Source organism: Salvelinus alpinus, chromosome 22 (genome assembly GCF_045679555.1).
Source record: "Salvelinus alpinus chromosome 22, SLU_Salpinus.1, whole genome shotgun sequence".
NCBI lineage: Eukaryota > Metazoa > Chordata > Actinopteri > Salmoniformes > Salmonidae > Salvelinus > Salvelinus alpinus.
In genome coordinates, this window is record NC_092107.1 from 7,315,329 (window position 1) to 7,341,097 (window position 25,769).

General features: G+C 44.3%; 1 protein-coding gene across 4 annotated transcripts in view; it reads left to right on the plus strand.

Moving 5' to 3' along the window:
- Nucleotides 1-25,769, plus strand: part of LOC139548896 (neurobeachin-like) — a 354,477-nt gene that overhangs the window by 64,106 nt on the left and 264,602 nt on the right. For all 4 annotated transcript variants that reach the window (XM_071358831.1, XM_071358832.1, XM_071358833.1 and 1 more), the window contains exons 6-16: nucleotides 4,230-4,356; nucleotides 7,190-7,309; nucleotides 8,430-8,576; nucleotides 10,015-10,212; nucleotides 10,610-10,767; nucleotides 14,910-15,018; nucleotides 16,437-16,589; nucleotides 17,749-17,917; nucleotides 22,740-22,819; nucleotides 24,561-24,623; nucleotides 25,278-25,375. In XM_071358831.1, the coding sequence (XP_071214932.1) occupies nucleotides 4,230-4,356; nucleotides 7,190-7,309; nucleotides 8,430-8,576; nucleotides 10,015-10,212; nucleotides 10,610-10,767; nucleotides 14,910-15,018; nucleotides 16,437-16,589; nucleotides 17,749-17,917; nucleotides 22,740-22,819; nucleotides 24,561-24,623; nucleotides 25,278-25,375 (1,422 nt within the window). The remainder of the gene's footprint in view (nucleotides 1-4,229; nucleotides 4,357-7,189; nucleotides 7,310-8,429; nucleotides 8,577-10,014; nucleotides 10,213-10,609; nucleotides 10,768-14,909; nucleotides 15,019-16,436; nucleotides 16,590-17,748; nucleotides 17,918-22,739; nucleotides 22,820-24,560; nucleotides 24,624-25,277; nucleotides 25,376-25,769) is intronic.

Genomic DNA, 25,769 nt, shown 5'->3' on the forward strand with positions numbered 1-25,769 from the left:
TCTACTGGTGAGTAGTACATATAAACCATATCTCTACTGGTGAGTAGTACATATAAACCATATCTCTACTGGTGAGTAGTACATATAAACCATATCTCTACTGGTGAGTAGTACATATAAACCATATCTCTACTGGTGAGTAGTACATATAAACCATATCTCTACTGGTGAGTAGTACATATAAACCATATCTCTACTGGTGAGTAGTAGACATATAAACCATATCTCTACTGGTGAGTAGTAGACATATAAACCATATCTCTACTGGTGAGTAGTAGACATATAAACCATATCTCTACTGGTGAGTAGTAGACATATAAACCATATCTCTACTGGTGAGTAGTACATATAAACCATATCTCTACTGGTGAGTAGTACATATAAACCATATCTCTACTGGTGAGTAGTACATATAAACCATATCTCTACTGGTGAGTAGTACATATAAACCATATCTCTACTGGTGAGTAGTAGACATATAAACCATATCTCTACTGGTGAGTAGTAGACATATAAACCATATCTCTACTGGTGAGTAGTAGACATATAAACCATATCTCTACTGGTGAGTAGTAGACATATAAACCATATCTCTACTGGTGAGTAGTAGACATATAAACCATATCTCTACTGGTGAGTAGTAGACATATAAACCATATCTCTACTGGTGAGTAGTAGACATATAAACCATATCTCTACTGGTGAGTAGTAAACATATAAACCATATCTCTACTGGTGAGTAGTAGACATATAAACCATATCTCTACTGGTGAGTAGTACATATAAACCATATCTCTACTGGTGAGTAGTACATATAAACCATATCTCTACTGGTGAGTAGTACATATAAACCATATCTCTACTGGTGAGTAGTACATATAAACCATATCTCTACTGGTGAGTAGTACATATAAACCATATCTCTACTGTTGAGTAGTAGACATATAAACCATATCTCTACTGGTGAGTAGTAAACATATAAACCATATCTCTACTGGTGAGTAGTACATATAAACCATATCTCTACTGGTGAGTAGTACATATAAACCATATCTCTACTGGTGAGTAGTAAACATATAAACCATATCTACTGGTGAGTAGTACATATAAACCATATCTCTACTGGTGAGTAGTAAACATATAAACCATATCTCTACTGGTGAGTAGTACATATAAACCATATCTCTACTGGTGAGTAGTAGACATATAAACCATATCTACTGGTGAGTAGTAGACATATAAACCATATCTCTACTGGTGAGTAGTAAACATATAAACCATATCTACTGGTGAGTAGTAAACATATAAACCATATCTCTACTGGTGAGTAGTACATATAAACCATATCTCTACTGGTGAGTAGTACATATAAACCATATCTCTACTGGTGAGTAGTAGACATATAAACCATATCTCTACTGGTGAGTAGTAAACATATAAACCATATCTCTACTGGTGAGTAGTAGACATATAAACCATATCTCTACTGGTGAGTAGTAGACATATAAACCATATCTCTACTGGTGAGTAGTAAACATATAAACCATATCTCTACTGGTGAGTAGTACATATAAACCATATCTCTACTGGTGAGTAGTACATATAAACCATATCTCTACTGGTGAGTAGTACATATAAACCATATCTCTACTGGTGAGTAGTAAACATATAAACCATATCTCTACTGGTGAGTAGTACATATAAACCATATCTCTACTGGTGAGTAGTAGACATATAAACCATATCTCTACTGGTGAGTAGTAAACATATAAACCATATCTCTACTGGTGAGTAGTACATATAAACCATATCTCTACTGGTGAGTAGTACATATAAACCATATCTCTACTGGTGAGTAGTACATATAAACCATATCTCTACTGGTGAGTAGTACATATAAACCATATCTCTACTGGTGAGTAGTACATATAAACCATATCTCTACTGGTGAGTAGTACATATAAACCATATCTCTACTGGTGAGTAGTAGACATATAAACCATATCTCTACTGGTGAGTAGTACATATAAACCATATCTCTACTGGTGAGTAGTAGACATATAAACCATATCTACTGGTGAGTAGTACATATAAACCATATCTCTACTGGTGAGTAGTAAACATATAAACCATATCTCTACTGGTGAGTAGTACATATAAACCATATCTCTACTGGTGAGTAGTACATATAAACCATATCTCTACTGGTGAGTAGTAGACATATAAACCATATCTCTACTGGTGAGTAGTACATATAAACCATATCTCTACTGGTGAGTAGTACATATAAACCATATCTCTACTGGTGAGTAGTACATATAAACCATATCTCTACTGGTGAGTAGTAGACATATAAACCATATCTCTACTGGTGAGTAGTAGACATATAAACCATATCTCTACTGGTGAGTAGTAGACATATAAACCATATCTCTACTGGTGAGTAGTAGACATATAAACCATATCTCTACTGATCAGTATCATTAGCAAAGCCAACCTGGTTGAAACCTCTGAGATCTAAGCTGTTGTCCTTTTCACCAGTACCCAAACAGTCCCCCCACCTGTTGCACTGACCTAGTGGGCAAAAACTGGTTCAATCGACATTGTTTGTACATCATTTCAACAAAACAATTCAAAGTGATGACGTTGAATCAACATGGAAAACTGATTGGATTTGCAAAAAGTAATTAACGTATATATTTTTTCCACCCAACTTTTAACCTAAATCCAAAGATTTTTTGTTGTTGTTGAATTCAGTTAGTTGACCACTCAAATGTAAATCAAAACTAGACGTTGAACTGACGTCTGCCCAGTGGGGACCCAGTAACTTTTAGTGTTTGACCTCTGACCTTCCCTCTAACTCAGTAAACAGATTATGACCACAAGTTGTATTTAATTTCATCCACTTTTCAAGGTTTCAAGTTTATAAGCAGCTCTGTCTGAAGACTCCATTCCTCCTGATGATGTAGTGCAGTATAAAGGAGTAATGAGTTCTGATTAGGGTGATTAAAACCAGCCCAGGTCTGAACTGTGGAGGCTGGTACAAGCTTGTGTGTGTGTGTACAGGCTGGGATCAGAGGCAGGCTGCAGAGGGAGGTACAGAGACAGGGTATATGGGCTGTAAGGGGGAGGTACAATGGTAACGACTATTAATGTAAACTCTAATGTCTGGCCACCACAGCCCACGTCTGGTGGTGCATTGTGGGTAATTAACAGAGAGATCAATAGCCTCAAGAGAAGAGTTTATCAACCACTACTCCAGATAGATAGGGAGAGGAGTCCCTAGAGAGGAGGGGAGAGGAGGGGACTGGAGAGGAGTATAAGGAGGGGAGGGATGAGATGAAAGGGAGAGGAGAGTAGTGGAGAGGAACAGCCTGGAACAATGAGAGAGGGAGTGGGAGAGAATGTGAGAGGGAGAGAATGTGAGAGGGAGAGAATGTGAGAGGTGTAACGGGTGCTCTCCTCCTCTTCGTCTGAAGAGGAGAAGCGAGAAGGGTCGGACCAATACGCAGCGTTGTAATCCATAATGATTTATTAACAGAACGAATGAAACACGATAACACTTGAAAAGATTACAAAATAACAAAACGACGTAGACTGACCTAAAACATGTGAACTTACATAAACACGAAGAACGCACAAACAGGTACAGACTACAAACACGAACGACAACCGAAACAGTCCCGTGTGGTGCGACATACACAGACACAGGAGACAACCACCCACAACAATCAATGTGAAAACACCTACCTTAATATGGCTCTCAGAGGAAATGAAAACCACCTGCCTCTAATTGAGAACCATATCAGGTCACCCATTAACAAACATAGAAACACATAACATAGACTACCCACCCAAACTCACGCCCTGACCGTCAAACACATACAAAATAACAGAAAACCGGTCAGGAACGTGACAAGAGGGAGTGGGAGAGAATGTGAGAGGGAGTGGGAGAGAGAGGGCGAGGTAAAGAGAGGAATGACCAGAGTGGAAAAGTTATCATTTAATTAGTCAGAAACAGACACAATAGTTACTATCATTATCCTTCTGCTGTGGATTGTGTTTGGTTGACATAAACCTGATAGATACATGATAATCATTACTTCAGTGAGAGAAATGCATTATTTTTCCTGAGTATCTACAATGTGAAACTTCAAGTCGAGGGAGCCAATCTGAAATTAGAAATGTAATGTTCGCACCTCGTAATTTTGATACTGTTTCTTTTACAGCTTTCGCACCAGTAAAGGAATCGGCTACTCTGCACATTTCGTGGGCAACTGTCTGATCGTGACGTCGCTGAAGTCTAAAGGCAAAGGCTTCCAGCACTGTGTCAAATATGACTTTCAACCTAGGAAGGTAAGAGATGCTTTAAATCAAATTCTATTGGTCACATACACATGGTTAGCAGATGGTATTGCGAGTGTAGCGAAATGCTTGTGCTTCTAGTTCCGCCAGTGTAGCATTATCAACATGTAATCTAACAATTCCACAACAACTACCTAATACACACAAATCTAAGTAAAGGGATGGAAAAATAATATGTACATGTAAATATATGGATGAGCAATGACCGAGTGGTATATGCAAGATGCAATAGATGTTATAGAATACAGTATATACATGAGATGAGTAATGCAAGTTATGTAAACATCATTATTAAAGTGGCATTAATAAAGTGACTAGTGATCCATTTGTTAGTGGCCAATGATTTAAAGTCTGTATGTAGGCAGCAGCCTCTCTGTGTCAGTGATGGAAGAGATAGAAGGTGTTTTTCAGTCTCTTGGTCCCAGCTTTGATGCACCTGTACTGACCTCGCCTTCTGGATGATAGCGGGGTAAACAGGCAGTGGCTCGGGTGGTTGTTGTCCTTGATTATCTTTTTGACCTTCCTGAGACATTGGATGCTGTAGGCATCTTGGAGGGCAGGTAGTTTGCCCCCAGTGATGCGTTGGGCAGACCGTACCACCCTCTGGAGAGCCCTGCGGTTGTGGGCGGTGCAGTTGCCGTTCCAGGCGGTTATACAGCCCGACAGGATGCTCTAAATTGTGCATCTGTAAAAGTTCTTGAGGGTTTTAGGTGACAAGCCATATTTCTTCAGCCTCCTGCTTTGATGGATGTCACTGTGCTTGCTTAATTGTACCATCTGAAACCGATACCAGAACCAGAGACCTCTGCCTTGCAAACAGACGTGACTGCCCTCCTGAAACGTTCTTAGCCCCTTGTGCCACCGAAAAGCTAGCAGTTCAGCCATGCAAGTGGAAACTACAAGGGTGACCAGGTTTCATCTGTTACCCTGCTAGTGATCAATGAGCAATGGTCAGTGTGCTTATACCAGTCTACAGGTCACATAGCTGATGATCAGTAGAGTGCTTATGTAGCAGTGCGCAGGTCCCATATGTGAGTGATGGTGTGTTGAGGTGCTGCTCTATAGGACTGTATTGATCTGGTCAGTATGTTATGAATGAGGCCTGACCACCAGCTTGTTGCCATGTGGGTACGATCAGGAACATCCCTTAATGATCTCTGTGGTCATATGTATCAAGCGTTTTAGGCTGTGTTTACACAGCCACCCTACCCAAATCAGATTTTCTTTCTGTATCCAATCTTTTTTTCTGACTGTCCACACTCAATGTGACCCATATCAGATTTGCGCATTCACACCGATGTAGCCTCTGAAGTAGCACACAGATTTAATGCTCATTTCCTGTCACTGTTCATTTACATGTAGGGGTGGTGGTCATGGTTCAGCAGGTCTTGTGCAAAAAACCCACCGCAGAGCAAAAAAATATCTGATCTGACTCTCCTCAGACCAGAGAGAGAGAACATCATTACCTGTTCTGTTTAACACTCCCGCAGGGACCTCCTCACAGGAGCAGCTGGGCGTACAGTGAGATGAGATGAGGGAGTGTAATGTATCTTGGGATGTCTGACACCCTACCTGTCTCTGTCCCAGTAGAGATAACAGGCTGGTTCAAGGCTCAAGGCTTCTGTCAGACAATTACAGCCTTCGGTTAAATAGCTGTCAGTAACCATGGTGTTTCTGACATGACACCTTATTCTATACATAGTGCACTACTACAGTATGTACGGCATTATGTTCCCCCTCTCGTCCTCTCCTCTCTGCACAAGGTCAACGTTTCTAGTAGTGAAGTCATCAGTGATCATTAAAGTAGAGACTTTGATCTAAAGATATCCTCAAATCAATGATCTGCTCTCCTGGTGATTAAAAGTGATCTTAAAGGGGGTATTGCCTCTTAATTGTCAACTAGTGTAATCTGATCCACTCTGCCATAGTCATGTTAATGATGTGTTTAAATCCTGTTGGTCTGCAGTAGATCAACATAGTGAGGGTTGCAGCTGTAACTGCTTCATTTAAAGCCTTACATTGAGATGATACGTGTACAGGTTAGATTTTTGTATGTATCAGAGAAACACGTATGGTCTGGAATACTGTGTTGTCTATACCATGCAGAATGTATGGGTAACTGTATGGTCTGGAATACTGTGTTGTCTATACCATGCAGAATGTTTGGGTAACTGTATGGTCTGGAATACTGTGTTGTCTATACCATGCAGAATGTATGGGTAACTGTATGGTCTGGAATACTGTGTTGTCTATACCATGCAGAATGTATGGGTAACTGTATGGTTTGTAATACTGTGTTGTCTATACCATGCAGAATGTATGGGTAACTGTATGGTTTGTAATACTGTGTTGTCTATACCATGCAGAATGTATGGGTAACTGTATGGTTTGTAATACTGTGTTGTCTATACCATGCAGAATGTATGGGTAACTGTATGGTTTGTAATACTGTGTTGTCTATACCATGCAGAATGTATGGGTAACTGTATGGTCTGGAATACTGTGTTGTCTATACCATGCAGAATGTATGGGTAACTGTATGGTTTGTAATACTGTGTTATCTATGCTATGCAGTAGGCCTGTGTATTAATGCTATTGTATCTGCAATATGTATGAGATCAGAGCTACTGAATCACATGATCCTATTTGGTCTCTAGATGATCTGGGTGACTGCAATGCAAACACTATAGGTAGTGTTTAAAACCCTGTTCATACAGTGGGATTGAATGGGTTGTAGTTTCTAGTGCATCCTCACTCACTCACTCACTCACTCACTCACTCACTCACTCACTCACTCACTCACTCACTCTCCTCTGTGTTTCAGTGGTACATGATCAGCATCGTCCATATCTACAACCGCTGGAGGAACAGTGAGATCCGTTGCTATGTCAACGGTCAGCTGGTCTCCTATGGCGACATGGCCTGGCACGTCAACACCAACGATGTGAGAATGAGCCTCATTGCTGGTTGATTGATGCTTGATTGATTGATTGACTGATTGACTGACTCTCCTGTCACTGTTCCTTCCTGTAGTGAGCCCTCTGCAAGGTCGTGTTCAGTAAGGCACACAGGCACATTTTGAACAGTTGTGAGAAAAAAAATGATTGGACAAGTGGAGCAATTACCTGTTTCATTCTGTTTTCTTCCCCACTTCCCCACTGAGCTGCATTTTCAAAGCTCCTATTTGCATAACCATTTCAGGGAGATGTTTGAAGAGAGGAAGATGGTAGAAGAAGAGACAGGAAGGGAGGACCACAAAGGCTGCTATCTACACAGTTAGGGAGGGATGGGGTGTGCGTGGTGTATATTATTCTAACACACTTCTACAAGGCAGGGGTTACAGGTATAGGTTTACAAGGACAGACACACACACACACACACACACAGCTCTGGTGAAAGGTAGTGCAATAAATAGGGAATAGAGTGCCATTTAGGATGCAGACCTAAGTGTCTGTCAGCCTTCCCTCCTCTCTGAGTGACAATCTATTAGAGGCCCTGTGAATCATGCACTCTCATAATTATCCTATTTGCCCATTCTAAAGCTGTCATTTTTTGGGGGTCTGTTAATTGCTCTGCTACTCAGCTGTGTTTGAAGTTTGGATGATGCTTCCCCTGTCCGAGTCTGCTGGATGTGTTAAAGGACATGGCCCAATCCTCTCGTCTCTGACTCAGTGTCCATATAATGGCCCTAACCATTTCCCAGAGACAGATACAGTACCAGTCATTGTCCTGTTGAAAAACAAATTCTAGTCCCACTAAGCACAAACCAGATGGGATGGCATATCGCTGCAAAATGCTGCCGTGTGTGTGCGTGTGCGTGTGCGTGTGTGTGTGTGTGTGTGTGTGTGTGTGTGTGCGTGTGCGCGCGCGTGCGCGTGTGTGTCTCTGTGTGTGAGAGCGAGATCATATTGTGGTTTATATTTGACCGTTATATATATATATCTGTCTTCGTCTCATTGTACAGAGTTATGATAAGCCCTCTCTCTGTCTTCTCCCGCTACAGAGCTATGATAAATCCCCTGCTCTGTGTGCCCGTGTACTGACCCTCTCCTCTCCCTCTACAGAGTTATGATAAGTGCTTCCTGGGTTCGTCGGAGACAGCTGACGCTAACAGGGTGTTCTGTGGTCAGCTGGGGGCCATCTATGTGTTCTCTGAGGCTCTCAACCCAGCTCAGATATTTGCCATTCATCAGCTGGGAGCGGGCTATAAGGTACGTACTGGACTGCCTGAATTAGGTTACTGATAGGTTAGGATAGGATTAACTTTAATGGTACATGCACACAGCCTGCTACACCTACCAATCTGTGAAAACAATGCTGCTTGCTACAATTCCCTGTTCACTGATTCCTTGTTATCTCTATCCAAATGGCTATGCTTGCATGTGCCCTAACACTGTATACCCTGCATGTACTGTGTTCTGTTCTCTGGCTGCCCCTGAAACTATGGTTTGGACTGTTAAGCACACCCAGGCCAACCTGAAAGCTGTGTCTGTTGTTAATCAAGTGTAGGTTGGGACCATAGTTATTCATAGCCTGTCTCATCCAGTCTCTGGCCTTAGTCTAGCACCTTGTTTTCCATGTAATTGTCTCTGTGAGGTAATGGTTATAATGAATGGTGATTCATATTGATGATAACGATAGCTGGTTAGTGACTGAGGTGTTTAGAAAAGGCCTCATTATAATCTCAGTCAGTTGGCAGAGTCTCACAGACAGGGAAGTCTAACAGGGTCTAGGAGACACCCGCATACGGGACAGTCTGGGGGGGTCAATGTAAATAGTCCTTGATTTAGTTGTTCAGCAGTCTTGTGGCTTGGGGGTAGAATCTGTTAAGGAGCTGTCTGCATGTAATAGTGGAGCTGCCAGAGAGATGCTGGCTGTAGAGGCCTGCAGACCTACTCTACCAGGTCCCAGGAGGTTGTTAACTAGAGGTCCTGGGATCATACTAGTCCCATTGTGTGTCTGGTCTACTGAGCCCGGTCTACTCTGCTTGTTATCTCAGCAATCTACATCTCTTTACGACAGAGAGGCTCCACGAGGGAGTGGCACGTTGAAGGCTGATAGACCCTGCATGGTGCTACAGTCACCTATGGTGTATCTCTACAGTGAGACGTAGGCTAGACAGTATAGTTGATCTTCTCAGGGAGGCAGAACAACTGAGCTCCATTACTTTGAATGGTTTCAGGGAAGCTCTAGAATTCAGAACTATTTCAGTGTAGGTCTCATCTCTCCCCATCTGAATCACATGTCTGTAGCTAGAAGAGGGATGTATCTCGCCTCTCATCACTCCTCTATGTCTGTGGCCGTTCATTCATTATTCACACCTCCGTTTAGAGGACATTCCTGATTTCCTGATTAATAGCATTCCAATTGATGATGCGTTGATTGATTAATTGAGCTCCTCTCTCACCTGCCATCCTTAATGGATTGATTACATTAAGACTGAGTGACTAATTTATCGATCAGCATCATGTTCCATTAAAATGTGAATAAGACACTACTGCTGCTGAGAGTTTAGTAGAGGAATGAGCTGTCATGATACCATACCTTATCACGTCTCTCTTCTCTCTCTCCTCCCACTCTCTGTCTGTCCTCATCTTTCTGCCTCTCTCCCGATCTTCCTCTCTCTCTCTATTCCTCCCCTCTCTGTAGAGTACGTTTAAGTTTAAGTCGGAGAGTGACATCCACCTGGCGGAGCACCATAAGCAGGTCCTGTATGATGGGAAGCTGGCCAGCTCCATCTCCTTCACCTACAATGCCAAGGCTACAGACGCCCAGCTCTGCCTGGAGTCATCGCCCAAGGAGAACGCCTCCATCTTCGTCCACTCACCCCACGCCCTTATGCTACAGGTTAGTCTCACTACATGTCCTTATAATACACGTACAGATGCCGTCAAATATATTGGCACCCTTGCACTTTACAATGCAATACAATACAGTGCAATGGAGCAGAATGATCTGTTTTCTCTTTCCAAAAACTTTGAATGGCTATTTTTACCCAAAAGGTTTTTGAATTTCAACTTATTTTAGAAGAAATAGTGAACCGTGCAAGGGTGCCAATATATTTGACCGCAACTGTAAGTCTCACCCCATGTCCTTATAAAATAGGTTAGTCTCACCCCATGTCCTTATAAAATATGTTAGTCTTGCCTCATGTCCTTATAAAATAGGTTAGTCTCGTCTCATGTCCTTTTAATCCACATATAATGAAGTTATAGTAAACTAACACTGTATTGTTCCCTGCTAGGATGTGAAGGCCATAGTGACCCACTCCATCCACAGTGCTATCCACTCTATAGGAGGAATCCAGGTGCTGTTCCCGCTCTTCTCCCAGCTGGACTATCATCAACCCAATGACCAGTACAACTACCAGCACCATGAGACCCAGCTGGAGACTACCGTCTGGTAAGTATCTGTCCCTTTGTCCTGTCTCTGTCCCCTTTCCCCTGTTCCTTTTCTCCTCTCTGGGGACTCCCATCTGGTGAGTATTTGTCCTTTCTCTATCACCTGTCCCCGGTCCCTTTTCCCTATCTGAGGACTACAATCTGGTGAGTACAGGAAGTTTCATCAAGTGAGGGTCTGAGTCTTCTACTATGAGAATGCTGAGAATCAACGTTCTAATTTACTCTTCCCTGCTTTTCCTTGTCCTGAAGGTCCAGCGTTGTCCTTGTCAGAGCCCCCCACCGAGCCCTGCTCCAATCAGAGCTCTGCCATAATCCTGATTTAGCTCAGTGACAGAGACCACACTGGGGAGATGCACACACAGCAGCTCTGAGCCAGGCTCTGCTCTGCCTAGGGCCCTTTCTCTGGTGCAGGCAGGGGCTAAGCCTGCTGTGTAGTGTAGTCCCAGCCCTGAGTTAAGCCTGCTGGGTAGTGTTCCAACCCATACCAGCCATGCCAGCTAGTGAACTGAGTAACTGTAGTGGTTCTGCTGCCTGTTCCGGTGAGTCTACCTCTAAACTAACTGATGACTCATGTTGGTCCTCAGCATCTTCAGCAGGTACTGCAGTGTAACAGATTATGTGTGTTTTCAGAAGGTATCTGAGAGAGGATTTGTGTAATTAGTATACTCTGGGGGATGAATCAAGGGACATATAGTGTGTCTGATGTACACTGCTCAAAAAATAAAGTAACTCCAAGTCAATCACATGCACATTTGTGGCCTGCTGGAGGTCATTTTGCAGGGCTCTGGCAGTGCTCCTCCTTGCACAAAGGCGGAGGTAGCGGTCCTGCTGCTGGGTTGTTGCCCTCCTACGGCCTCCTCCACGTCTCCTGATGTACTGGCCTGTCTCCTGGTAGCGCCTCCATGCTCTGGACACTACGCTGACAGACACAGCAAACCTTCTTGCCACAGCTCGCATTGATGTGCCATCCTGGATGAGCTGCACTACCTGAGCCACTTGTGTGGGTTGTAGACTCCGTCTCATGCTACCACTAGAGTGAAAGCACCGCCAGCATTCAAAAGTGACCAAAACATCAGCCAGGAAGCATAGGAACTGAGAAGTGGTCTGTGGTCACCACCCGCAGAACCACTCCTTTATTGGGGGTGTCTTGCTAATTGCCTATAATTTCCACTTTTTGTCTATTCCATTTGCACAACAGCATGTGGAATTTATTGTCAATCAGTGTTGCTTCCTAAGTGAACAGTTTTGATTTCACAGAAGTGTGATTGACTTGGAGTTACATTGTGTTGTTTAAGTGTTCCCTTTATTTTTTTGAGCAGTGTAGTTTATCTTACTCCATAATAATTTATATAAATGCTATAGGCTGTTAAGCATATCCGAAGGATATAGCAAGATAGTGAGTCAACGTATCACCTCATAGAATAATATAATTACATGTGGCTGTCTAAGGTAACCATTATGCAATTCCTGATTTTACGGATACTATGAGCTAATTCTTTACCATCAACAATTCAGCATCTATAAATTGAGTTTGCATCCCTTCGTTAAGGCTAAGTTAGGACCCAAACATATACTCTGGGTTGTGTAATTAACTCTACAATTTAGGATTTACCAATAGTCCTACTAAATTGTGAACGTAAATTAAATTAAACAGTTAATCTATAAATGAGGAATGCACTTACTCAAATCAGATGTATTAGTCACAAATGAATTCACTCAAACACTCAAAGCAACTAGTGTACATGATACAGAATTAAACAGAGTAAATGTCTACCACAAATAGACGTACATCTTTACATGGGTGTTTTAGATTCTACTTTTTATTTTAGAGGTTATTCTGTCTGTACACACATGGAGCTTGCAAACAAGGTCTCGATGAACCTAAAGAGACTCCGACCTTTTATCCTTGGATAAACTGAAACTCACCCCCCAACAAGGGCATCATACCCGGATTCTAATCTAGTTATGAAACTCATAGATGTCAATGTAACGACAGGACTCCAGGAAGCTGCCCATCTGATAAGCGATCAGCCCATCATACAATTCTGACCAGTCTCTCTGAAAAGACATCAACCAGAACACGTACTGTACAACAAGACATATCAAACTGAAAGCGGATTAGCGAGTGTCATAGAGAGCCTCTGTCAGACTGCCAAGACACGGTCACTCTGTCAGGACAGGCTTTAACTGAGAGACTCACTACAAAGACAGTAACTGACCCCAATGCAGAAGTAAACAGCCCCTCCACTTCTTCTCAGAGGACACCATGTCTTTAGGATTAGAGGCTGATAAAAGGACTAGCAGATGGGCTGGGGCTAGAAGATGAGGTTTGTAGCTGGGGCTAGGAGATGAGGCTGGGGCTAGGAGATGAGGCTGGGGCTAGGAGATGAGACTAGGAGAGAAGGCTGGGGCTAGGAGAGAAGGGTGGGGCTATGTAGGAGAGAAGGCTGGGGCTATGTAGGAGAGAAGGCTGGGGCTATGTAGGAGAGAAGGCTGGGGCTATGTAGGAGAGAAGGCTGGGGCTATGTAGGAGAGAAGGCTGGGGCTATGTAGGAGAGAAGGCTGGGGCTATGTAGGAGAGAAGGCTGGGGCTATGTAGGAGAGAAGGCTGGGGTTATGTAGGAGAGAAGGCTGGGGCTATGTAGGAGAGAAGGCTGGGGCTATGTAGGAGAGAAGGCTGGGGCTATGTAGGAGAGAAGGCTGGGGTTATGTAGGAGAGAAGGCTGGGGCTATGTAGGAGAGAAGGCTGGGGCTAGGAGAGAAGGCTGGGGCTATGTAGGAGAGAAGGCTGGGGCTAGGAGAGAAGGCTGGGGTTATGTAGGAGAGAAGGCTGGGGCTATGTAGGAGAGAAGGCTGGGGTTATGTAGGAGAGAAGGCTGGGGTTATGTAGGAGAGAAGGCTGGGGTTATGTAGGAGAGAAGGCTGGGGCTATGTAGGAGAGAAGGCTGGGGCTATGTAGGAGAGAATGCTGGGGCTAGAGGAGATGGCTGGGGCTATGTAGGAGAGAAGGCTGGGGTTAGAGGAGATGGCTGGGGCTAGGAGATGAGGCTGGGAGCTGGGCCTGGGGCTAGGATAAAAGGCTGGGGCTAGGATAGAAGGCTGGGGCTAGGATAGAAGGCTGGGGCTAGGAGATGAGGCTGGGGCTAGAGGAGATGGCTGGGGCTGGGGCTAGGAGATGAGGCTGGGGCTAGAGGAGCTGGCTGAGGCTAGAAAAGAAGGTGGGGGCTAGGAGATGAGGCTGGGAGCTGGGGCTAGGAGATGAGGCTGGGGCTAGAGGAGATGGCTGAGGCTAGGAGATGAGGCTGGGAGCTGTGGCTAGGACTAGGAGAGAAGGCTGGGGCTAGAAAAGAAGGTGGGGGCTAGGAGATGAGGCTGGGAGCTGGGGCTGGGGCTAGGAGATGAGGCTGGGGCTAGAGGAGATGGCTGAGGCTAGGAGATGAGGCTGGGGCTAGAGGAGATGGCTGGGGCTAGGAGATGAGGCTGGGAGCTGGGGCTGGGGCTAGGAGATGAGGCTGGGGCTAGAGGAGATGGCTGAGGCTAGGAGATGAGGCTGGGAGCTGGGGCTGGGGATAGGAGATGAGGCTGGGGCTAGAGGAGATGGCTGAGGCTAGGAGATGAGGCTGGGAGCTGGGGCTGGGGCTAGGAGATGAGGGTGGGGCTAGAGGAGATGGCTGGGGCTAGGAGATGAGGCTGGGAGCTGGGGCTGGGGCTAGGAGATGAGGCTGGGGCTAGAGGAGATGGCTGAGGCTAGGAGATGAGGCTGGGAGCTGGGGCTGGGGCTAAGAGATGAGGCTGGGAGCTGGGGGGTTAGGATCTACAGTCTCCAGCTGATTTCCTCAGAAGATGAAGATATCCTCCTCTGTCTATCTCCAATTCTGCTGCTGCCTTATAAAATGTTCCCTTTCTACTACCTGACTGTTAGGATCTTAGAGGAACAGGGTTTACCTAAAGAAGGTAGAGGAGCATCTACACTAGTGAGACACAAACAGCCTTAGGACCACCATAATGTATGACATAATGGTGGTATTTAACAGTGGAGGAGCAATTTATCTGTATTTTGACACATTTAGCCTTTTATGTCAGCACACTTGCACACCACCTGATGTATGTGTCTGTTTCCTTATAAACCTATGTGTGTTGCAGTGCCACCCTCCTGGTGTTCCTGGTTGACCTGTTGAAGAGCTCGGTGGCTATGCAGGAACAGATGCTGGGAGGGAAAGGATTCCTTGTAATCGGGTTTCTGTTGGAGAAGGTAGAAACTCTAACCTAAACCCTATAACACGCTGGAGATAAGGCATAGACTCTTTGTCATCTTCCATTGTTTTTTATGTATTGACTGCTTTGCTGTGATGTTGTGGCTACAGTATATGGGTTTTTAATAATCTAATCAATTAAATCAATCAAAATCAATTAAATCAATACATCATACGTTGTACCTCAAATGGCACGCTATTCCCCATATAGTACACTATGTTAGAACAAAGCTACAGGGTTTGGGTTGGCCTAATAGGGCTCTGGTCAAAAGGTAGTGCACTACATAGGTAGTAGAGTGCAATTTCAGTTTACCCGTTCTTACTTCCTATGGTGTGCCTGGCAACAGTTGATGACAGTTATTTAAAGATATTCTCCTTTCAACCAATGTCCCTCAATATTTTCTTTAGTTCAAAAGCCTCTTTACTCCTCACTCTGGGCAAAGGATATCAGAGGAGGACCAGAAATAGATCCATGGTTCTGAAACAGACAGGGACACAACAGGGCATCAGCCAACCAGTCAGACAGACTCTTTAATGCTGTTTGAAACATGGAGCAGTAGCCCTCAGATGGATAGGATCAAACCACAGATCAAAGAACAGAGCAGAGAGGCACAGAGGTGAGGAAGAGATTTGGAAGAAGAATCCACTTTCTGTTTTGAAGGGTATGTAGCCTCACTGCTTCCCCAGCCAGCCGCTGTCAGGCTGTGTCCTAAATGGCATCCTATTCCCGACATAGTCCACTTCTTTTGACCAGAGCCCTATGGGCCCTGGTCTAAAGTAGTGCACTTCACTTTTTAAGGAAAATGCTGCCTTTTTGGACGCAGACAGACTGTCCTGTAGCATCCTGACATCTATCCACCGGAGTCCAGCAGAGCCCAGAGCTCAGGGCCAGGAACAGGTGGTTGTAACAGGGGCCAGACGGTGGAAACAGTTTATCTCTCTCTCTCTGTCTCTCTCTCTCTCTCTCTCTCTGTCTCTCTGTCTCTCTGTCTCTCTGTCTCTCTGTCTCTCTCTCTCTCTCGCTTTCTCTCCTCTCCCTCCAGCTGCCAGCACTCTCACACTCACACCATCCTGCCATCTGGTTCAGATCTGTTTATACCACAGCTAGAATATTAGGAGAGACTACCTCTACCTGGTCAGGAGACATGTGACAGAAAGACAGCAGGACTCTGAATTTGGATGCTCAGTCAAATGCTCTCAAACTTTGCTTGTTTGGTGAAATGTCTATACATTCCAGTTGACTACTTCAAAATAGTGAAACTCCTCAATGGCACTGCCCATGCTAAAACGGGCTTTGTGGAAAATGAACCCTCTATCCCAACTCTATGGTTGGCTTACAGTTATATGTTATTGAGACATTGATTGACTGGTTGATTGATTGAGTATCCAGTGGTCTGACCAGTCCCTGTGCCTCCAGTGCTCCAGGGTCCACATCACACGTGCGGTCCTTGAGCAGTTCCTGTCCTTCGCTAAATACCTGGACGGGTTAACCCACGGAGCGCCACTCCTCAAACAGCTCTGTGACCACATACTGTTCAACGCAGCCATCTGGATACACACCCCTGCCAAGGTAAGCCCTGCCCCAACACCCCCCGCCAAGGTAGACCTTGTCCCCCATAAAGATGAGCCCCACCCAAACTGGTTCTACTGGGTCCAGGTAGCTCCATGGTAACCCACCTGAGTTCTGACTCACTGAAGACTGTTTAGAGCATTACCCACTTCTACCATGATCCATTATGTAACACAACATATTTTAGGGTCCTGATATTAGTGGATATTTTCTCCTCCGAATTGAAGGCTTCACCACTGACTGAGGTTTACTGCCTGCTGTCACCATCAGCTCCTCAACCCTGAGAAGTATTGAAATGTTATAGACTGAAAATACATAATGACCCGTGAAGTAGTGGATGAGGCGGATCAGAGGAGCTGGGTTGTGTGGAGAACCCATTCTCCTCACTGGCACCGCCGCTGGTGGCTCTTATGAATAAATACATAACGGTTGTGGGGAAATGTCTCAGGAGTTGAGGTAGAGAGAGTCTCTGGAAGTCAACCTCAGACCCCTCCCTCATACACTTCTCTCACATGGAGCACATAGAGCGAGAGGGGCAGACAGAGGTAACACACTAGATTAGAGCACTTTTAGATATCTCCTCTCTGTTAGATGGAATAAAAGATGTAGAGGGACTGTGTGGGATTATTGTCCAGTCAATTGCTAATTACAGAGGCCGTATTAATGAGACTGAACAGAGCAGAGCGGAGATGGAGAGAGAGGAGTGGAGAGGAAATAAGAGGGGAGTGATGAGAGGAGACTGTTATAGTGTGTTCTAATAGAGTGGAATGTGGGGTCAGCCACAGCAGCCTGTCTCTCTCTCTCTGTTCTACACCTGCAGGGAGGATGATGGGCTCAGGTCTGCTAGGACCTCTTTAATACAGCATTCACTTATTATGACCAGTTCACAGCCTTAATATTATACCTTAAGCAGCCTGGAGTAGGTTATAAAGATTATACCTGACAGCTATATGTAGAATCACTGGGTATAGGTTAATTGTGTGTGTGTGTGTGTGTGTGTGTGTGTGTGTGTGTGTGTGTGTGTGTGTGTGTGTGTGTGTGTGTGTGTGTGTGTGTGTGTGTGTGTGTGTGTGTGTGTGTGTGTGTGTGTGTGTGTGTGTGTGTGTGTGTGTGTGTGTGTGTGCGTGCGTGCGTGCGTGCGCGTGTGCTCTCCCCTCAGGTCCAGCTCTCACTGTACACGTACCTGTCTGCAGAGTTTATCGGCAAGGCAACCATCTACACCACCATCCGTCGTATTGGGACAGTGCTGCAGCTGATGCACAGTCTGAAGTACTACTACTGGGCCTGCAACCCTGAGGCCAGCAGTGCCATTACACCTAAAGGACTGGGTAAACACACACACACACACCACAGGTCCAGAGATGACAGGCATCTCCTCTCTGTGTAGTAACAGGCTGCCATGAGGCGGCTGTCTGCTGTGTTGGAAGTCAAAGTCACCCTGAACTGTCATGTCATCTTCCTCTCTCAGTTTTTTCTCTCTGAAACTATTCAGAAGGCTCAGAGGCCCGGGTTCTGATACAGGCCTATATGGTTGGAAGCAGTACTGTATATATCCTACAGGTCAGGTTAGAACAGTGCTGATAAACCAGGTCTGTCTCTTAAATAGCATCCTCTAGGGCTCCAGGCAAAAGTAGTGCACTATGTAAGGAACAGGGGGCCATTTGGACGTAACCACAGGAGAGAAGTGCAGTTTATTCCACAGAGGAAGTAGATGTGTATTAACTGTGTAATGAATAGTTGATGCAGCAGCTTAGCCTTTATTAACAGAGTTCACATGGTTAATGGTTTCTCATGAAGCCCAGAAAACAACAAACACCATGACCATTAATCAGCAGTAGGGTGGATACATTTGCCAGAGCTACAGACCAGTCCTATATGAAATATTGAGCAGAGCTACAGACCAGTCCTATATGAAATATTGAGCAGAGCTACAGACCAGTCCTATATGAAATATTGAGCAGAGCTACAGACCAGTCCTATATGAAATATTGAGCAGAGCTACAGACCAGTCCTATATGAAATATTGAGCAGAGCTACAGACCAGTCCTATATGAAATATTGAGCAGAGCTACAGACCAGTCCTATATGAAATATTGAGCAGAGCTACAGACCAGTCCTATATGAAATATTGAGCAGAGCTACAGACCAGTCCTATATGAAATATTGAGCAGAGCTACAGACCAGTCCTATATGAAATATTGAGCAGAGCTACAGACCAGTCCTATATGAAATATTGAGCAGAGCTACAGACCAGTCCTATATGAAATATTGAGCAGAGCTACAGACCAGTCCTATATGAAATATTAAGCAGAGCTACAGACCAGTCCTATATGAAATATTGAGCAGAGCTACAGACCAGTCCTATATGAAATATTGAGCAGAGCTACAGACCAGTCCTATATGAAATATTGAGCAGAGCTACAGACCAGTCCTATATGAAATATTGAGCAGAGCTACAGACCAGTCCTATATGAAATATTGAGCAGAGCTACAGACCAGTCCTATATGAAATATTGAGCAGAGCTACAGACCAGTCCTATATGAAATATTGAGCAGAGCTACAGACCAGTCCTATATGAAATATTGAGCAGAGCTACAGACCAGTCCTATATGAAATATTGAGCAGAGCTACAGACCAGTCCTATATGAAATATTGAGCAGAGCTACAGACCAGTCCTATATGAAATATTGAGCAGAGCTACAGACCAGTCCTATATGAAATATTGAGCAGAGCAACAGAACATATATATCTGAAGTAGGATACTGAGTGTGTTTGTCTGTGGTAGGGAGAGTTGTATATAGACAGCTCTGGAACGTTCTGCAGTGTTTCTACTCTGATCTGGGGAAGGGTTTGGACACTCCGGGCTGTTTAGTTTTTCTGCTTTTACTGACGTTGATGAATAATAGATATTGTGTCATAGATTGCTTGTTTTGGATTGTCTTACTAACATCATGGCCTGTGTTGCTTTAGTATGTGTTGCAAAACAGTGAGACAAACAGTACTAGTGTATAAGATATTTGTTGGACTTAGTAGCCATGTTCTGTTTGTTGGACTTAGTAGCCATGTTCTGTTTGTTGGACTTAGTAGCCATGTTCTGTTTTGTGGACTAGCTATGTAGCTATGTTGTTTCTCTTCAGTCAGGGTCGTTCAACTAGACACAGCAGAAAACACAGCTACTCCGTCCTAGTAGAGATCACTCTTTGAAAGATCTTGGTGATGAACCTTGTCTGCTGAGACATCTGTTGGGTGATGTGTGTGTAGAATATAATCCATATTTGTGAAACAGACCATCTTTCTAGTTTCTAGTTCATCTTCCTGGTAATGTGTTCTTTAAATTAATAGAAGTGTAAGTCTGCGTCCTGTTCAAAAGTACTACACTACAAAGGGAATAGGGTGCCATTCGGGATGTAGACAGTGTTTTGCTGATGGTTCTAGAATCCCAGTGGGAGAAATGGAAGAGAGGAACGGTATAGTTGGTAAAATACTGAGGATGGTGTCCTCACCAGAACCTGGAGGTAATTTTATCGTCCTTCTATTTCCATTAGACCTGGTTTTCATTTGTCTCAGACGACTGTGGTGTTGCCTCTAGATGGGGAGAGATGGAATGAGAGAGAGAGAGATGAAGAGATAGGGAGAGAGCTAGTAGATACTGCAATCAAGTGTTCAATTATAAGAACAAAGCAATGGTGGTTGGAACAGAGCTGGTGCAGGTATGCTCTGGGTACATCCCAAATGGCACCCTATTCCCTATATAGTGAACTACATTTGACCAGGGCCCGTAGGTCAAAAGTAGTGGACTATGTAGGGAATAGGGTGCCATTTGGGACGCAACAACACTTTGTCTCTGGAAATGTTGCTGCTGTTTTCTCTGGGAGTCTGTAAATAGAGAGCCATCAAATTAAACCAATGCATCATCCTCTCACACACAGCCACTGCAGTGCAGGCTCAATTTCTCTCAATCCCTAACATACGCTCGCACACACACAATCTATCGCTCTCTCTCGCTCTCTTTCTATTTTGCTCTGTCTTTCTCTTTTGCTCTGTTAGACACGCACTCTGTTGGTCCTGCTCCTCTTATGTAGTCACATACTCTGAAGTCAAATTTCTAATTTCAGGTCTCCACACTCCCAGCGTCTGGAACTGATCCATTTGGATAAGAGCCGTAACAATATTGTCTACATTCCAAATGACACCCTATTCCTTATATAGTGCACTACTTTAGACCAGAGCCCTATGGTGCACTATAAGAAATAGGGTGCCATTTTGGACGCAGTCCATATTGTCTAAACTTGAGCAGGGCTGAGAACCTGTGTATCCTCACAGTGAAAACATAGAGTATTGATCAACCCTGTGAAATATTATCCAACACTATTACTGCCTGCTTTATCTGAACCAAGTCAAGGGTGAAAGTGAAATTAGGTCAATTTCCTAAGTATCTATAATAAAATGTGTATATGAAGCACGCTCTCATGATTGCTATGGATTAATTACCAGTCCAGTCACACTGACTCACTGTAGCGAGGAGGAGAAAGTGGATTTCTGCGTTAATAACATAAATCATTTATCAATAAAGTGAACCTTATCCTCCTCCTGCCCAATACCCTGCGGGCAGGTGGACTGAACCAACCAATGAGAGCCTGAGAATCAACAGTTGTGACTAAGTTCGATTCCGCATATGGATGCAGCTGTGTTGTTAAGGATGCTGTTATCTAGCGACATGTTCTGTCCCTGTACTGTGTTCTCAGATGGCTTCTATTAATCAGTGTCACAAGGAGCTGAGGGAGCCTGTGTTGAAGGGGTTCCATTGATTTCTGAGGGGAAATAGGACAGTCAGATGTTGGGTTAAATTGTGTCTGACAGCAGAGGACTATCTTCACTCTGGAGATACGTTCTTGTGTGTAAATTAATAGCTATGTGTTATCGATCTCTCTGTGGCAGCAACCTGTCCACGTACACTATATATACAAAAGTATGTGGACACCCCTTCAAATGAGTGGATTTGGCTATTTCAGCCACACCGTTGCTGACAGGTGTATAAAATCGAGCGCACCGCCATGCAATCTCCATAGACAAACATTGGCAGTAGAATGGCCTTACTGAAGAGCTCAGTGACTTTCAACGTGGCACCAGCATAGGATGCCACCTTTCCAACAAGTCAGTTCTTCACATTTCTGCCCTGCTAGAGCTGCCCGGTCAACTAATTGCTGTTATTGTGAAGTGGAAACGTCTAGGAGCAACAACGGCTCAGCCTCGAAGTGGTAGGCCACACAAGCTCACAGAACGGGACCATCGAGTGCTGAATCGTCTGTCCTCGGTTGCAACATTCACTACCGAGTTCCAAACTGCCTCTGGAAGCAACTTCAGCACAAGAGTGTTCATCGGGAGCTTCATTAAACGGGTTTCCATGGCCGAGCAGCCTCACACAAGCCTAAGATCACCATGCGCAATGCCAAGCGTCGGCTGTGGTGGTGTAAAGCTCGCCGCCATTGGAGCAGTGGAAACGCTTCACCATCTGGCAATCCGACGGACCAATCTGTGTTTCCAACTTTGTGGCAACAGTTTGGGGAAAGCCTGAACCCCATCAAACACCATTGGGATGAATTGAAACACCGACTGCGAGCCAGGCCTAATCGCCCATCATCAGTGCCCAACATCACTAATGCTCTTGAATGGAAGCAAGTCCCTGCAGCAATGTTCCACCATCTAGTGGAGAGCTTTCCCAGAAGAGTGGAGGCTGTTAAAGCAGCAAAGGAGGGGCCAACTCCATATTAATGCCCATGATTTTGGAATGAGATGTTGGCCAAGCAGGTGTCCACATACTTTTGGTCCTGTAGTGTATTTACTCTACGAGCTCACATACAATATGTCTTAAAACCACAGAGCAGAGTGAAGTTAATGATAATGGATGTATCAGAGCCTAGTGCTGGGCTGCAGCTGTAATCAATAACCAGCCGTCTGTAATGTGTCATATGTGTCTTCTCATATTTGATCACTCATCGGGGTCGGGCAGTGTTATACATACAGCACCTTGTTGACTTGTACTGCTCTCTGTAGATTTCTGATAGCGACAGATCGGCTCTGAGATGTGAAGTCAACATCAGACGTGTGTGCGTGTTGATCCCTGTGACTCGGTCTGTGTTTGTCCTCAGATGGTCCAAGGCCCACCCAGCAGGAGATCATCTCTCTCAGGGCTTTCATGTTGCTGTTCCTCAAACAACTCATCCTCAAGGTACTGCACATAAACACTCACACATCCATTCCAAAACAAAAACAGTTTGTGTATTATCTCCACCAGAGAAAGGAACCATGGGTAATTGCTCTGGAACCATAATGTCCAATCAGCATGCAGGTTCAGGTCCGTCCGTGTTGTTGTGTTCAAATCTTTGCTTAGCTTCAACAACATGGCAGCAGGCTCCATGTCTGCAACAAATAGGCCTGCAGCCCGAGGCCACTACAGAAATAAGCAGAATTTAAACAACGGAGGGAAAATAAACTGGCTACCAATAAAAAATATCTACCATTCTGTACAGCATCAGCTACATACACACACACACACGCACGGGCACGCACGCACGCACAGCTCAAACAACAATTAACTTCCAATCTGTTCCTGCAGAGATTCTGGTTCCTCATCAGAAGTGTTTAAACGTTACATCACTGTAAAGTCTCTGAACAACAGGAGACTGGGGAACAAACTCTGAACGTGCTGCAGTATTATATTCATCTCACAAACATTTGTCAACTGGTTCCAAAATGAGAATTATTATCCGTCAACAGCTTAGCTCAGCACTGGCATTGATTAACAGTGCCTAGGTCTATCTCCTGGATACTGGCATCCAAACACCCTGGTGGTAACTACAGTATCTAACAGACCTACCAGTGATCATTAAGCAATCTAAGGCAGTTTCCCATCTGTTTCTGTTACTAGTAGGAACACACCGTTTCTTTGGTTAGTCTGTTTCTGTTACTAGTAGGAACACATTGTTTCTTTGGTCAGTCTGTTTCTGTTACTAGTAGGAACACATCGTTTCTTTGGATAGTCTGTTTCTGTTACTAGTAGGAACACATCGTTTCTTTGGATAGTCTGTTTCTGTTACTAGTAGGAACACATTGTTTCTTTGGATAGTCTGTTTCTGTTACTAGTAGGAACACATCGTTTCTTTGGTTAGTCTGTTTCTGTTACTAGTAGGAACACATCGTTTCTTTGGTCAGTCTGTTTCTGTTACTAGTAGGAACACATTGTTTCTTTGGATAGTCTGTTTCTGTTACTAGTAGGAACACATTGTTTCTTTGGTCAGTCTGTTTCTGTTACCAGTAGGAACACATCGTTTCTTTGGTCAGTCTGTTTCTGTTACTAGTAGGAACACATCGTTTCTTTGGTCAGTCTGTTTCTGTTACTAGTAGGAACACATTGTTTCTTTGGTTAGTCTGTTTCTGTTACTAGTAGGAACACATCGTTTCTTTGGTCAGTCTGTTTCTGTTACTAGTAGGAACACATCGTTTCTTTGGTCAGTCTGTTTCTGTTACTAGTAGGAACACATTGTTTCTTTGGATAGTCTGTTTCTGTTACTAGTAGGAACACATCGTTTCTTTGGTCAGTCTGTTTCTGTTACTAGTAGGAACACATCGTTTCTTTGGTTAGTCTGTTTCTGTTACTAGTAGGAACACATCGTTTCTTTGGTCAGTCTGTTTCTGTTACTAGTAGGAATACATTGTTTCTTTGGTCAGTCTGTTTCTGTTACTAGTAGGAACACATCGTTTCTTTGGTCAGTCTGTTTCTGTTACTAGTAGGAACACATTGTTTCTTTGGTCAGTCTGTTTCTGTTACTAGTAGGAACACATCGTTTCTTTGGTCAGTCTGTTTCTGCTACTAGTAGGAACACATTGTTTCTTTGGTCAGTCTGTTTCTGTTACTAGTAGGAACACATTGTTTCTTTGGTCAGTGTGAAAACGTGTGTGTAATTTCTTAGGACCGAGGCGTGAAGGAGGATGAGCTGCAGAGTATCCTGAACTACCTGCTAACCATGCATGAGGTGAGTGGCAAATCCCCATGGTCCTGGGCTGTAGCGATGTAGGGTTGAGAGGTCTGTCCATTGATGATGCTCTACTGTATGGTGCTGTAAATCTCTCTCCCTGTCTCTCTTTCTTTCTCCCTCTCCATCTCTCACCCCCCTCTTTCTATTTCTCATTCCCGTCTCTCAATTCAATGGGTGTTTATCTCTCTCTCCCCCCCGCCACCCCTCTCTCTCTCTCTCTCTCTCTCTCTCTCTCTCTCTCTCTCTCTCTCTCTCTCTCTCTCTCTCTCTCTCTCTCTCTCTCTCTCTCTCTCTCTCTCTCTCTCTCTCTCTCTCTCTCTCTCTCTCTCTCTCTCTCTCTCTCTCTCTCTCTCTCTCTCTCTCTCTCTCTCTCTCTCTCTCTCTCTCTCTCTCTCTCTCTCTCTTTTCTCTCTCTCTCTCTCTCTCTCTCTCTCTCTCTCTCTCTCTCTCTTTCTCTCTCTTTTCTCTCTCTCTCTTTTCTCTCTCTTTTCTCTCTCTCTCTCTCTCTCTCTCTCTCTCTCTCTCTCTCTCTCTCTCTCTCTCTCTCTCTCTCTCTCTCTCTCTCTCTTCTCTCTCTCTCTCTCTCTCTCTCTCTCTCTTTTCTCTCTCTCTCTCTCTCTCTTTCTCTCTCTCTCTCTCTTCTCTCTCTAGGATGATAATATCCATGATGTTCTTCAGCTGGTAGTGGCTCTGATGTCAGAACACCCAGCCTCCATGATTCCAGCCTTCGACCAGAGGAACGGCATACGGTACGCAACACACACACACACACACACACACACACACACACACACACACACACACACACACACACACACACACACACACACACACACACACACACACACACACACACACACACACACACACGGCACAGCCCTTAGGGAACAAAGCCCACTTGCTGTTGATGCACAAAATGCATGTAATAACATCACATCTCTAATACTGGAGATTGTGTTGTGAATCTACATGGTACCTTTTGAATAATTCACATATTCTGTAAGAAGACATTTTATGATATTAACATATTCATTTTATATCAGACATGGATGATAAAACATACTGTATGCCATGTGTGTTCTATGAAATATGAATGAATATCAGCCCCTGACTCCTGCAGAGTTCTCAGAATCTTCACTGCAG